The 15,142-nt window shown below is 32.4% G+C and overlaps 2 protein-coding genes across 2 annotated transcripts; one reads left to right on the top strand and one right to left on the bottom strand.

Moving 5' to 3' along the window:
* Positions 1-2,835: 2,835 nt before the first annotated feature.
* On the bottom strand, positions 2,836-14,480 carry HS6ST1B (Heparan-sulfate 6-O-sulfotransferase 1-B). The gene is made up of 4 exons (XM_051210184.1): positions 14,378-14,480; positions 12,508-13,123; positions 8,257-11,369; positions 2,836-3,883 (listed from the first exon to the last, which is right to left on the bottom strand). The coding sequence occupies exons 2-3, from the start codon at positions 12,972-12,974 to the stop codon at positions 10,439-10,441; spliced, it is 1,398 nt and encodes a 465-aa protein (XP_051073150.1). The 5' UTR covers positions 12,975-13,123; positions 14,378-14,480; the 3' UTR covers positions 2,836-3,883; positions 8,257-10,438.
* On the top strand, positions 6,818-8,531 carry MS3_00002600 (uncharacterized protein; the record flags this gene model as incomplete). Its single annotated transcript, XM_012944977.2, has 1 exon — positions 6,818-8,531. Exon 1 carries the CDS (start codon positions 6,879-6,881, stop codon positions 8,529-8,531), a length of 1,653 nt encoding a protein of 550 aa, XP_012800431.2. The 5' UTR covers positions 6,818-6,878.
* Positions 14,481-15,142: the final 662 nt, after the last annotated feature.

Here is a 15,142-nt window from a genome sequence, read left to right as displayed (position 1 = left end):
ATATGGATGAACTTTGAGCGACATTAAAGTAACCATGATAACATCCACTTACTAACTAGGACGAAATGATGACTATAAAGCAATGTAAGAAATTAGAATTATGATTTACATTTGATGGTTAGGGTTAGAAACTAGATTTAGGGATTTCATCATGAACTGACATTACCTAAAATGCTAAGACACTATTAAGTCTTATCTTACACCTGATTGATTTGTCCATAAATATATAGTCTCGCCTCCAATTGTTTAAATATATATACATTATAAATTATTAAAATAAACCGTATTATTATAATAACTATACTCCATGTTATGAGTTTATGTCCGGCCTTTTATCACGTGATTTGTCCACTAATCAAAATACGACTTATAAAATGTCAGCACTATGCTAAACCAATCACGTTCGACCGGTATGAGCAGTCTAGCGTCCTTATTGGTCCTATGCCCGCCTAGCCCGTCCACTTGAGTCCAGAACACCAAATACCAGCTTCCAATAGCGAATCGAATTATTTATTTAAGACATACCAGGTTTATATATCAATCAAACAGACCGCAACGCACCATAAAATAGGAAATAACATTTGTACACAATAAAGCCAAAAAGTGACTGTGAACGTGGGAGGTAGTAGTCTATAAACTGAACATAGCTTAAGAATAGTAAATCGTACAATAATAAATTATAGGTGAAAATAAAGCTTATAATAAGAGGAATATAAATTTACATAATCTAATTATTGAATAGTTATACCATAAGAATGTATAGATAATATTAGTCAATTAATATGTCTCAGAAGTTACTCGTGAGTTAATCTTCGCTCGGATATAACACTCCATATAATGAAAAATAATAAACTAATTAATAAATTAAAAAGAATATATTTGTAAAATCTCAGCGAATGAATTTTAAGTAAATCCAACGTTTCGCCTGGCAATCTGGTCCAAGCTTTTTCAAGGAAAATATAATCAAACAACAAAATTATCGAATATAAATAGGTACATGGTTCTTCGGTTTACTGTATACTGAATAAATCATCCAATCAACGTTAACAATGTTCAATATTTAGTTGAATGAAATTTCTCCTCACATCACTTGCGTATAAACACATTCTGTTATCTTAACACGTTTTGGTTCCATAACACATACCTTATCCTTATGTGTACAAAAACAATTCGTCATAACCTTGAATTTACCTTGTAATCCTTAAGTCATTCTATGGCCTAGGATAGCACGACAATTTCTTATTCTTTCTCTCCCCTTGATTATTTTCAAATGAACTTTTATTTGTTTGACCTTTATTATTTTTCATATAAACATGTCTCTTACACATTAATGCAAATACCTATTTATAAAAAATCCTTCACGTTGATTGGATGATTTATTCAGTATACAGTAAACCGAAGAACCATGTACCTATTTATATTCGATAATTTTGTTGTTTGATTATATTTTCCTTGAAAAAGCTTGGACCAGATTGCCAGGCGAAACGTTGGATTTACTTAAAATTCATTCGCTGAGATTTTACAAATATATTCTTCTTTTTAATGTCTCAAATGAACTCGGCGCCCAAATATTGTGAAACTATTCGTTTAAATTTAGACGAACGTTCTTATCAATTAATAAATTATTTTCACTAGGCCATTGGCAATAAGATTTTCCAGTTTTTGATCTATATATTTTTAGTTGCCATTGGTTGATATTGATTTTTTATATAACAATTATAAATTATACGAATATTCGTCAAGATTACAACGAATAGTTTGACAGAAATTGGGCGCCTAGTATAGAGTCATTATATGTGGAAATTATATTTAAAATAATCTCAGCGATTGAAATTTAAATAATTCCAACGTTTCGTCCAGCTAACTTGTCACTAGCCCTAAAATACATGCTTATATCATGATTGTTTAGAATCCGCTTGATTTCTTCCGATGTTTCGCTACGGTATGGGATGACCACGGTGTACTTCCAAAGTTTTCGTATATATTCTGGACAATTATAAATATTAGAATCAATTATTTGACATGATGAATAATTAATTGACATTTTTCATTCATATAAATTCTTTCATTGAATATAGTAGGTGAATAAAATGTTAAATTAGTTGTACTCCATTTAATTAGATTATTAGGCGAGACTCTATTTTATAGACGAGCCAATCAGAGGCGTTTTAGAGATTTCAAGGTTACGGCTCCAACTTCAGTGCTTTATGCTAACGTACAATCGGTTCACAGGGGATTTTATACAAAACGTGATAATTGAGCGGCTATAACAAATAAAACGGCGGGACTATCATTTGTGGACGAATCAATCAGGTATAAGATAATAGATCTCGGATTTTAACGTGAAAGCCTTTCATCCTGATGGATGACCATTTGGCTAAATAAAATTTCTGGCATTATAGCTGATGTCAGTTCGTGATGAGAATTCCATATTTAGTTTCTAACTAAGGCAAATTACGACAATTGTTGCGAACGGGATAATAAAAGCACCAGTAACACTGGCTGCATCCAGGTACCACAATATATACGGATGTGTTGGAGGGCGTACAGACTCCTGCATAGGCTTGGTTATGTGCATCGTGTCGTTATCCATAAGTAGCATTTTGTGCATTCATCAACCGGTTTGCACATAAACAATATTGAAGCTATGTGGTCGAGGCTGGATGGATGATTTCCTCTACTGCATACATTACGATTTTAGAACCTCTGAACCTCTTTCTAACCTAACAAGTTTTTGAACCACGTATAAGAAGTATATTCACTTTATTTCCTTGGTTTTGTATAACATATTTTACTTTATACTGACTGTTTGCTGATTGACTAATATTTCTCACGGTCACTTAAAATTCGTTCAAAGGTCGTCCATAAATTAAAGTCTTGCCGCTAATTTTTCTAATTTCATATAATTTACACCCAATCTTGTGGTTGGATGTGTTTCTAGCAGAAAAAATAATAGCTTGACCACCCAAGTCATTGAAAACAATCCAGAATCCCAAAGTGTAAAAAGCAACTGCGCTTGCTACCCCAACAACACTTAATGAATGGGCACAAATTATTATTATTATTACTATCATAAAATTGTCCAAATTCATAGAAACCATTGAATAATATAAAATAAATTAATTTTATTTCTTCTATATTATTATTACTATTATCAATATGGATTGGTAGTTTTCTTGGTATCTGTACATAACAAACACGATTTTATTGGACATGGATATTACCACAATATTTGTAGTGTGTTAAATTATGAAATGATTTTGATGTAATACGTAATAAACTGAATGTTTGATCATGAAAATATTCCGGCCGATTAAGTTCTTCTTCAATATATTTTTGTAATTGTATTCATTGATTATATTGTAGTTACAGATTTATTCATTCGTTCTATAAATGGTAAATTTAATCTAGACCATGTATTTGTATAAGAATTAATATAATCTATATGATACCATATAAAATTTAAAGGATGTTTATTATTATTTAATGATTGACATACATAAGTACCAGAATCATGATATGGATCAAATTTTTTGTAGACTAATTCATTTGTTCTATGTATTCAACATGGATCATTTATGATTGTATTAGTTAGAACTGGTTCAAGTAAATCTCTATTCAATATCCATTTATGATCATAGAATGTTTTATTATTTAAATGAAATATTGTATGATTATATTTTTTACGTAGAATACGATACCATTGAAAATGTATTGGATTATCATTTGAACATAAATGACAAGTGAATTGTAAATTGGTCACGTTTAATTAATTTAATAATATGACGTTGTTTAGCTAAATTTAACTGTAATGCATAACATTTGTTTAATTCATTATTATTATTGTATACAAGTTTTATTATTTGGGCAAACGTTTAAATGACTGGAAATTGGAATAAAATTAAATAAAAATACTACTGATAATAATAAGAGTAGTATAACTGAAGTAAAATACATGAAACTTATAGTACATGTAAATAACTAAGTTAAATTATTGTTATGACCTTGTATTTTTTGGGATGATCGATTGTATTGCGGATTGATCAAATATAATATCTTACTTACTTTATAATGAATGAAATAGGATGGTAGACATTGCATTCATACTAACATGCTGGATTTGTTTTTTTTCCAGATAAACAGTTATTAATTACATTCAAGTGTAACCTCAAAAGCGGAACAAATTTCACATAATACATGATATTCCAAGACAACAAGTTCAAGAGATACAACTAGTACTATATTTTAAATAATCTAACCAATACACTGTTATATCTAGAGCTTACATTCTTAATATACCGCGCACAACTTCAGCACCCGAACGCTAGAACCCTCCAAGTCGCGAGTTACGAGAAGAAAGACAAATCAAAAGAATGCTATTCCAAACAGTGTCAAATATGGTACGAAACTATCAGGTGTTTATAGTTTTTAGTAAAAGCGAAATCATCATTATATTCACCCAATCAGCAAACAGGGTTTTTTAGCATTTATCCAATAGGGAAGCTACAAGTAGAGATTTTAGAACATTCTTCCACAAGATGATTACCGGTTGGCCGTCCTCACATACGCGATCGATGGAAATCAAATAAACATAACTTTGATTTATTCAACAGTATATGGTGTAAACAGATAGAGACTTATAAATTTGACCAGACACAACTGTGGCAATCTATGATTGGGGACTAGGCTAATGGTTGGCTGGTTCTAAAAGTGTTTAGTGGCCCGATATCTGACTCCAGTTAGATCATATTCTAGATTGTTACCGATGTATACATCCCGGATACCCTTGTATATAATCGTCTACTTAAATCGCTGGTGAACAACGGAATTAAATAAGTCAAATACGAGAATGGATTTCGAGTACGTATATTTTATACAATCGTTGACCCAGACAAACGATCTAAGAAGCGAAGCGAAGAAAAGAGATAGAGAAGCGAAATGACGCATAGTGGAGTAGGTGTGTGAGCAAACTCAATTTAGCCATGTCTGAATCAATATTTATAGTCGAACAAAAATAACTTACGGACATGTGATCAATAGGATAAAATATGAATACATAAATGTTCATATAAAGTCACGATTAATAAGCGAGTCACTAACATGATGAAAACATGACTCAAGAAGAATGAATAAATTGGCTTGTCCCGAAGCCAGAATAAACTATGTGGGTTTTTATTTTATTTTAACACATAGATGTTGGTACAAGGAGGCACCAAATACATATGCGCCACACATATCTCATTTGATATGTGTGAGGGCTGTGATACTGCCCGGGTGCCCAAACCGAATCAGGTGGTCTTCTTAGGCGGCCACTCCCCGAGCCTTCGACCTGAAGGCCTGATCCAAAAGGAAGTGGAGTATCGTAAGGAGATGCAGTCCCATGGTAGCCGGTGACCAACAATTGGTGCATACGCCATTTGCTTCCGTAGGATACTGGAGCCCATGTGCACCATTGGTTTGGAATCTGGTTAAAGCGCCGGACGTTCTCTTTTCGTCCTCTCATTTTCGTAAACAACACCCCCGCCACGAGAAGGCAGTAAGTAGGACTTCCTCGGCAGAGGCTATATACGCGTGGCCATGTGAGGGCATTTCGAGAGGGAGAGCGGACTCTCCCTCCTCTCGGCCGTACCAGGGCATTTGGGGGCAGTAGGAAAGTGTACAAGACAAATAAATAATCCTCATTTATTAACAATGTAAAATCTTCTTGAGAATGTTGTGAAAATAATTTTTTAGAAAAAAATAACTGAAAAGTAATATATACAAATTGGTGAACAGTTAAATGGCAAAGAACGACAAAATTGATATATAAATACATAGGTAGAGAAGAAAGAAGGAACGGACTGTATTTGACTTCAAGTATATATTATTCCGAAAAGTATCAGGTATTAGGTTAAAGCAATGAAATACTTAGTACTGAGGTTTCAAACCACCTCTTTATCATAGAACATCAGGTTGAGATTATGATGAAGTATTTCAAGGTGATCAATCTATAACCATACTCTTCACTCCTTAAATTTACTCAAACCATAAAAATTAAATGTTTCAAACTGGATCTTTAAATTCAAAAAGAAACAATGATGAATCTTTCTTTACCTTAGTAACATCATCCTTATCTTGTTACATCACTCTTATTTTAACTACATCATTTTAGTCGTAAGAAACATGTTTTTCAGATTTCGGATATTTTCTTCTGAGTAATTCCTATATTTGACTTTCTTGGTTTGATGCAAGAATGTACTCTTTCTATGCTTTCCATATACTTTAGGTAGAACATGAATTATACAGTGATCCGAGCTAGACAATGGTGCACGTTTACGAACCACATATATACCCACATCATTAATGAAAACAAAGTGTAAATGAGCATCCAAACCAGTAGGAAAATCTACTACATTTTGGTGACCTAGTGATGAAAGGAAGCTACAGTCACATGAATTGAAATCAACACATGCAACTGAAAGTTAGATGGAGAATCCTGGTGAGTGACCTATGGCTTCTCCATCAGGGGTAATATTTGATTTTGTATAATATTGCCTTACACATTGTATTTATTTCGGACGTTTTTTTAAAGACATCTATTCAATCCTATTACATTTACTCGACTCTTATTCAGTCCATTATAATAATAAATATTCACATCTAACCATCAAGTTCACTAATTCGGTCTGGGCACCCGGGCAATATCACAGCCCAGCCCACATCTAGTATATAAAATATGATAAATGATTAGATTTTATAGGTTTATCACTATTATGCTTAAGGCATAAACATATAGATTTTAAACAATTTCAAATTTTACCATACTATAAATGTTTGACATAATTAACTGATGTAAGTACATATCAGTATTGTAAACTTGTGAAAACGAGGAATTGCCGATGGTTACATTCATAAAACAACATGTAGTTAATTATACAATAATGAATTCTTTAATTATTCTACAATTATTATTATTATTATTGTCGTTATATACTACTAATGATAAACTAAAAATATGCAATTTTGATATACCCAATATAAAAACTAATAAACCATGTAATATTGAACGTATAGAAAAAGCTGGTAGACGACATCAATTCTTATTATTTAATGCAAATGAAATCAATATTACATTTCATTTATTTTGTCCAATATGTCCAGATGAAAGATTAGATCTATTCGAATGGAATTATATACCACATTATAAAAAGTATATTATATTTATTAGATCTAATAAAACATTATATGAAAGTGATACTATGCTTAATAATGAATTATTAGAAAGAATTAAACAAGATCCATTCAATGATCTTTGTATTAGTAAATCTAATTCACAATTAATTGGACAAAATATTAATGCAAATAAATATTTAGGAACATATGTTTGTCAATATATAAAAGATAAAATGCATCCAGCTAATTTTATTTGGTATCATTTATATAGAATTGGTTCATTGAAACAAAATTCTAAACTAATAAACATATCAAATATACAACAAATACATATATTACATAATCAAATGAATATTACATTAAACAATATTACTGAATTAGCTAATTATCATTTACGTTTTATGACTATTACATTTAAAATAGATGAAGAAAATGAAGTTAGAAAACATTGTGGCAAAATTAAATTCAATCAATATAGACGATGTTATTTGAAAATACCACGATTTGAATCAGAACTAAAAGAAACTATCAAGAATCATGACAACAACACCATCACCACCACCACCAACAACAACAACAATAGTAATGATTATGAAATGATGGAAATTAATAAAATATTAAGATTATCATTTGAATACTTTACACGATTATATGATTCAAAATTGAATGGTTCCAAACAATTAGCTATGAATAAAGCTAAACGTTTAGGCTTTAAATTATACATTGATGATCATTTTATTCATATACCATGTGAATATGAATTATTACAGCATATATGGATACCAATAATAGATAAATTTTTACTTACTAGTAGACATATAGAAATTCATGATGAAATAATATGCGATCAAATTGATCCAATCATAAAATGGATCAATTTAAATAAACAAATATATCAAATGAATAAAACAAAAACTTTTCTCATTAAAACTATTCAACAGAATTCTTTTCATTTATCAATACAAAATCATCAATTGTTGAATGAATATCAACAAAATTTAATAGTGAAATATAATCCAAATTTAATGAATTCCAATATATCTTGGATATCATCAAGCAATAACAAACATAATTATACAATAGACATAGAAAAAACAAACTTACCTTATATTACAAATACTTGTGATTTGAAATTTGGAATTCTTCTTAAAACTAATAATGGTACATATGATTGTTGTCATGGGAGAAATTCAACTTTTAATCTGATGATGATTAGTAAAGGAAATAACATAATTATTGGTGCAATTATTTTAACTGTATGGTTATTGATATCAATAATTATTTGGGTACTTTTTCTTTGTTGTATAAACTATATGAAAAAAAATCGAGTTGAATTAGTACCATTTGAAACTGTACACACCAATAAATATATATTTTAATTGGAGTTTATTTTTTTAAGATTTTTCACGAAATATCATCCAGATAGAAGTTGAGTAGTTTGTATGAAAGCATTTTTGAACAATTAAAGTTGACTGGTTGAATTCAAATACAATACAACAGTAAATACTCATTATTATAGACATCCACAATTAGCTACTTGGAGATTCATTTGTTGAAGCAGATGATATAGTCCTATTTGAAGAAGACGTCTTCTGATTGCTTTAAACAGCAATGTCAGCATGCTTTCGGTGTTTCTCTCTCCAAATTCAAGAAGTCACCTTAAGTTTAGTCTACATCAATGCATGAACTAATAATAAAAAGTGAAGTAGTTGAGCTTGTCGGTGCCTTCATTTATTTGAGAAGTTTCATCAGTCCTGATGAGTTGATATCCAACGAAATCTCGGTATGGATTTAGTAAGTTTGACTGGCTCTTGTCAACTTGCGAGATATCCATCTGCCAACTAGAGGATGAGTATACTGAGCAACAGTTTATTCCGTCCTACTTTACGACTTTGAAACATGGCCTTTAACATAGATGATATGCGCAGGTTACTATAACTCGATCAAAAATGTCGTGTATTTTGGGACCACGGAGTTCGAAGTACTATACGTAGACGTAGAGCATTAGATAAAGATGACAAATCGATTGACGAGGTAGTAAGTGTTTATCGACACAATGTTAGGACATATATTACGTATGGCGACTCAGACTCGCGGTGACCGCCGGTGTTGGAGTAAGTAGGAAAAAAGCTGTTTACGGGCAAACCAAGACATGGTATTAATCCATGGAGTCACTGACTGTTGGATCGAGTCATACAGGTTGGTGCAGACCACTTTGTTGGGCCCCATGAGATTATAGTAACCAATAGTTGGAAGGTTCGCAAAACATTGCTCAGATTCGTTCGTAATGGCGCAAGTGGATTTGTTTTCCATTTTCCCACTTCTGAGGATTTCCAAGCATGTCATTAAAAGTGAAAGTGAGTATAGGACAGATATTTTGTCACAGTCCAGGAATGCCCTTGAGGGAATGAGACTGACTTTTCACTTAATTCAAGTATAAATCGAAATCAAGAAAGTTATTATCCCAGTAGACACACTTCGCTAGAACAGTTGACTCATATACTTAAAAAATTCTCACCCCGATGGAAGTGAATTTAAAATAATCACAGCCTTAGGAATCTTTGTGTGATGACCTCTGATATCTACTGGTCCTGATGTTAGAAATGCGAGAAAACTCACTCACAACTTAGTGATGCTGTTGATACATTAAGCTACTTAAAATAACCCTGTGACAACAAATTGTGAGTCCGACTACTAGTGATTTGATCCTGTGAACTGTCCACTTTAACTGCTTGACTAAAAAATCTGTTATAAGAACACTAACCACATGTTCAGATACTTCCTTTTCCCCAACATCCAACGAGAAAATACGGCAAGAAGATATAAGTCCAAACGTCTGTATCTAAATGAATCCCTAACTCATAAATGTACATATCTAGAGATATGAACAACTGAACGACAACGTACAATAACTAAAATAATACATTTCGGGTACAAAATAAGGATATTTAGCTCATGATTAGATTAAAATTATTTGAGAAAAAAAAAGAAGATATGCTGAATAAAATGAAAACCGGCGATTATGAAAAAATGAAAATCATATGAAATAACCGTTAATAATAACGCATAGAAATTAGGTATACTAATGCCACCCCTACAAATGCTTTTCATAGTTTGTTGCTTTTTCTTTACTCTTCTCATTAGAATAATTTGTGAAAAAATACTTTAAATAATATTTGGTAAAACAAACATCATTTTACAATCCAAAACTGGTCGGAAAAATAGAAATACAAAAAGTGAGCGAAGAGGGAGGGGGTCGATGAGCAAATTCTAAGTAATTTACAAACTAGATTTTAAAATCGTAAGAAAGTCGATCACTCCATTTCTTATTTTCACTGGTTAAAATAGACTCGGATACTGGAATGCTACCTTTACGAATGAACAAATTAGTAAGAAATAAATTGAAACGATATGAAAATGCATTACTACTGATATTAGCATCATGATAATTGATGATAGGATTGGAAAACAGTAAATAACTTAGATATATATATGATTTAGATCTAGGTCTATTGTGCCAAATAGTGTGTAAAGGTCGTCTGAAATGCAGCGGTATATTCGAATCAAATAATAAATAATTTACTAATCGATACACAAATAATTGTTTGGCGAAATTGTACAGAAAAATATCTAGCCTATTTACATCTTGTATTTCACGCAAAGTAGACTGATTTAAATTGGAACGGATTATTGTAGCATGTGTAAACAATAATCTTTGTTTCATAAAAGATATTTTATTAAATTCAATAAATGAACGTTTAAAAGTAATATGTAAGCATTTTTGTAATATGTATTGTGAATAAATTAAGTATTCACTTAAACCATAACAACTGATAATACTGACAAGATTATGTTTAGCACTGTTTAAAAGAGCTAATGAAACTCGTGGAATATGGGTTAATACTGCGACATTAAGAGGTTGAGACCATTTCGTTAAATGTTTATAACATCCTAGACTAGAAAGGTTTGCTAACATTCTTGTTTGACGATTACTTGCTAAATTGTAAGGACAATCTATAACAGATTTAATGGATACATTAGACGGGATATTTTCGACAATTTCTTCATTAAAATAACATGGTTTATAGTGTTCAAGTGGTGGGTATTGTTTATTACATCGAAGAGTAGCTGAATGCCATGTAGCACCGCGACGTATATGTTGCCATTCACTAATAAAACGATCGACAGGATCACGTAACAAAGTAAAATATATGTACCTGAAAACAGAGATAAACAATTCTAGTGAATGCAATTTTCAGTTAATAGAACTTTAGGAAATAGACAGTAAAAACAGAAAATACGCCTGTTATTTAAAAAAAAATGGTTGTTATAATGTAGTATATGTTACTTCCAAACTGATGTAGCTGGGATTCTACATAGCCTCCAATCAAACATCACATACTCGTCCTTTTCTCACAGGTCAATTCAAAACACTGGTTAGGTCAAGTACGATAATTATCAGCTTGCACTACTTAATCTATGAATTTTCTAGCATCCATAATAGTTTCATCATACACAGATCATGCGATTCCGTTTCCTCCTGAGCGAGTTTTAAGCCTAATAAAAATCGACTATTTACAAAAAATACAGTCTATGAGATGTCTTTGATATCTGGCTAGATAAATTGACAGTTCATCAAGAGAATGAATTACGAGTGTCGTATATGATTCGATGACAATAACTTGTGACACTGACTCTCCATGCTTTTAATTATTTCCCACGTTGAAATGCAATTCATTTGAGACTTAAGTAAACATCCCTACATCGGGCGAACATAGTTGAATAAGATGCCCAATTGCGAATTAAGATGATTTAGTCAGCGTTCTTTTCCCAATACACATATATTCGGTCTATAATCTTACATCCCAAACAGTTTCTTAAGCCCTGGTTAGTGCTACCGTGATATCTGTCACATCTTCCGACTCTTTAAGACTAATTTGAAGCGGCTGTCTTTTTTTCATGTCCCAATGATTGTGCATAAATCAATTGTTCAGTAAGTAATACCTAGCCTAAACTTTTGTGTATTCCATAGCCCCTACGTCATTTCGATTTTTAATACTGCTGCAAATAATCAGCTAATTACGAAAAAATTCGAACTTTCCGGCTAGAGCATAATGTGAACAATTTTAGAATTGATGGATAATGAGTAGAACGTACAAACGTGATAAGATTTATGATTTATCTAATAAATCGTTAGATCATGTAATTTACACTAAAGGACATAAGCTAGACCCACTTAAAATACTTTAGAAGCTATATTTCTCAAGTTATTATAAAACATAGCAAGAAATACTGAACATTGAGTAGTAATAATAATAAATAAGTAAATCAGAGTAAAAATGACACAACTCTTACCTTCTTTTAATAATATGATGGTCCACTTTGTTTAGTTTGCTGTCAATACATTCCGTTAATTCAGTTAAGTCAGCATGAAGTCCACATACCCAGCCTGTAGAATATCTGCTGACAAGCCAAGTATCACCACTTGGCGTTTTACAATTACAGCGTCTTCTGACAAAACAGTAACATGTTTTGCCCACTAAACCATCTTTAACTAAACGACGTTCTAGAAGTGTACCGGCAGTTTTCTGAATATGGATGAAGACGAGCACAGACACATTACTTGAATTATCTCTCGTATATGTCATCAAATGCTTAGTTGTTTTTGTAGTTGGAACAGCATACAGAAAACCTGTACGGTCATTCTGATTATGGATACAGCTTCTTAGTAAGCATGTCGGACTATAAGGCGACAATACATAAAACAGCAATACGATCCCGACGATTAGTCCACAGATGCAAAATAACTTATCTTCCTTCATGTATGAATCACATAAATGATCTGATGAAGATCAGACGCAAATTACGGATCATCACACGGAATTTAAAACTGAGCTTCAAAAATCCACCTTGGCATAATTTGAAATTCTATAAAGCCACCATTTTCAAACAAACGGATTTTCTGCAAAATCTAAAACAGAAAACACAAGTGATTCATTCAACAAAATAACTATGGCATGTATTGTCAAACAGCAGACGAGTAATAACTTTCACTTTAAACGAATACCACACTCACAGAATCTTTTTTGCGATCTCGAAAGTTTTTTCTGCTAGCATTGAACTAACAGATAATTCTCTGCATCATCAACAAACCTACCAACAAGAATCGAAGTTTTCAGTGGGTAGAACGTGGATTTAGCCTATGAAATCCAGATACCAAGTTCATGCGTTTTTCTGGATTTGAGCATGTTTATTGAGACTACATGAGTTAGTCACCTGATACAGGTTAAGTAGTATCGGAATCCGTGGTATTGTTTACTGATTGAGTGTTCGAATTAACACATGTGTAAACATACCACACTTATGAATATCCATATACGACTGCAAAACACGTTATTCTTTGCAGATAATTACCAAGTCCACAAATTGTTACTTGATATGCTTACCCATTATTACACGTACAAACGTTTCAAGTTCAAACGTGCCTGTTATAGTATATATTATACGATGTGTACAGCTTATTGGAAAAATACTAGAATAAAGTCTGGATATGATGGTAAGGTAGACTGTCTTTTCAGAAATGCTATCATATTCAGATAAAAATGTGAGCAATATTTGAAACAAATAAAGGTATTTTCCCATCTGATTTCGTATTTGGCTGTTACTTGGATTACATGCTTGTGCAACAGACAATAGCGCAGAATCACAAACAGTATACTTGCACGACTATGTGCTAGCATCTAGTGAGAAGCCAAGGCTACGACAATGCAAACATGTGTAATATCCAACCCGATCAGATAGTTATAGCTATATAATAGTATTGCTTTAGAAGTACTCTCCCAAGTTTGGGGAATTCTGGGGAAATCCCCAAAGTCAAATGACATTGATCAAGATTAAAGGGGAATTTTGGGGTTTTTGTGCCAATTCCCCAAAGTTCACTATAACGGCTTCCCCAAAATGGGTCAAATCTTCCCCGAAATTGGGTGCTCGGGCCCGAGGGGATTGATGTAAATTACCTGAAAACCTAAAACATGTCATGTTTAACGTCTGGTCTGAATTTACGCTTTGTGTTAAAGGAAAGTGTGATAAAATCTGGAAGAGAAAGGAACAAACTAAAAACTGAGCCGACCCAAGCAACACAAAAAGGGGAAATAAAGGGGAAAAAAGGGGAAATAAAGCGGACGAAAGGGGAAATAAAGGGGAAATGTCGTTTTTTCGCCTTTACGTCGGTTATTTAGGGGAAATGTCGCTTTTTCCCCCTTACGTCGTGTATTTGGGGGAAATTTGTCGACAATTCTATGTAACGTACAGTATTCAAATGAACCGCTTCTGGAGCTTAATTTTTCATAAACTTCGACGAATTAAGGCACCGCTTAATAAAAAAACAAAACTATTGTCATAAAAACAAGGTACAAAATACGGAACCAGGCATTCGGTTCATACGCATATAGACTGACTTCGTTTGTTGTTTAGCTAAAGTGTTCCGACATGCGTGGGAGCCATCACAAAAACTTGCGTGATGCAGGTGAGTGACGTGCTCTCAGATTTTCATGTTCATTGTAAATAATTACATTGTTAGGCCAATACTAAGAGTTCTGTTGAAGTCAGTGAGAATGTTCGTAGACGTAGGGCCACTGTGAACTTGTCACGTTCCTTTGGCTGTCATAGATCCACTTATAACAGAAGGTGGAATAAAATGAAAGCTGCTTTCATGAAAAAATATGACTTTCTTTCGTTCAGTGAGTTTGCTAATGAAAGCACCCTAAAAGGTAACTGAGTTCAACAATGTTGTTTATTAAATTGATAGAAGTAAAGAGAGAAATCCGTTGTAATGACAGTACTTTAACTATTACACCATCGACTAGCAACATCAATCAAGGACTTTCAGATAATAGTGGTATGTATATTAAATTCATACGTGAATATATATCTTATAGGATCTCCTGAAGTGAACCTGTGCTCTCCAAAGTTCGTGAATCGCAAAGAAATG

The sequence above is a fragment of the Schistosoma haematobium genome, chromosome 1 (assembly GCF_000699445.3).
Source record: "Schistosoma haematobium chromosome 1, whole genome shotgun sequence".
Lineage (NCBI taxonomy): Eukaryota > Metazoa > Platyhelminthes > Trematoda > Strigeidida > Schistosomatidae > Schistosoma > Schistosoma haematobium.
The sequence above is the reverse complement of the archived record's forward strand: the minus strand, read 5'-3'. Positions and strand labels throughout refer to the sequence as shown.

Excerpts from the sequence above, each read along its gene's own strand:
- HS6ST1B (XM_051210184.1), bottom strand. The coding sequence starts at position 12,974 with ATGAAGGAAGATAAGTTATTTTGCATCTGTGGACTAATCGTCGGGATC. Across the intron at positions 11,370-12,507 it reads CATCATATTATTAAAAGAAG|GTACATATATTTTACTTTGT; the intron begins GTAAGAGTTGTG and ends CTCTGTTTTCAG.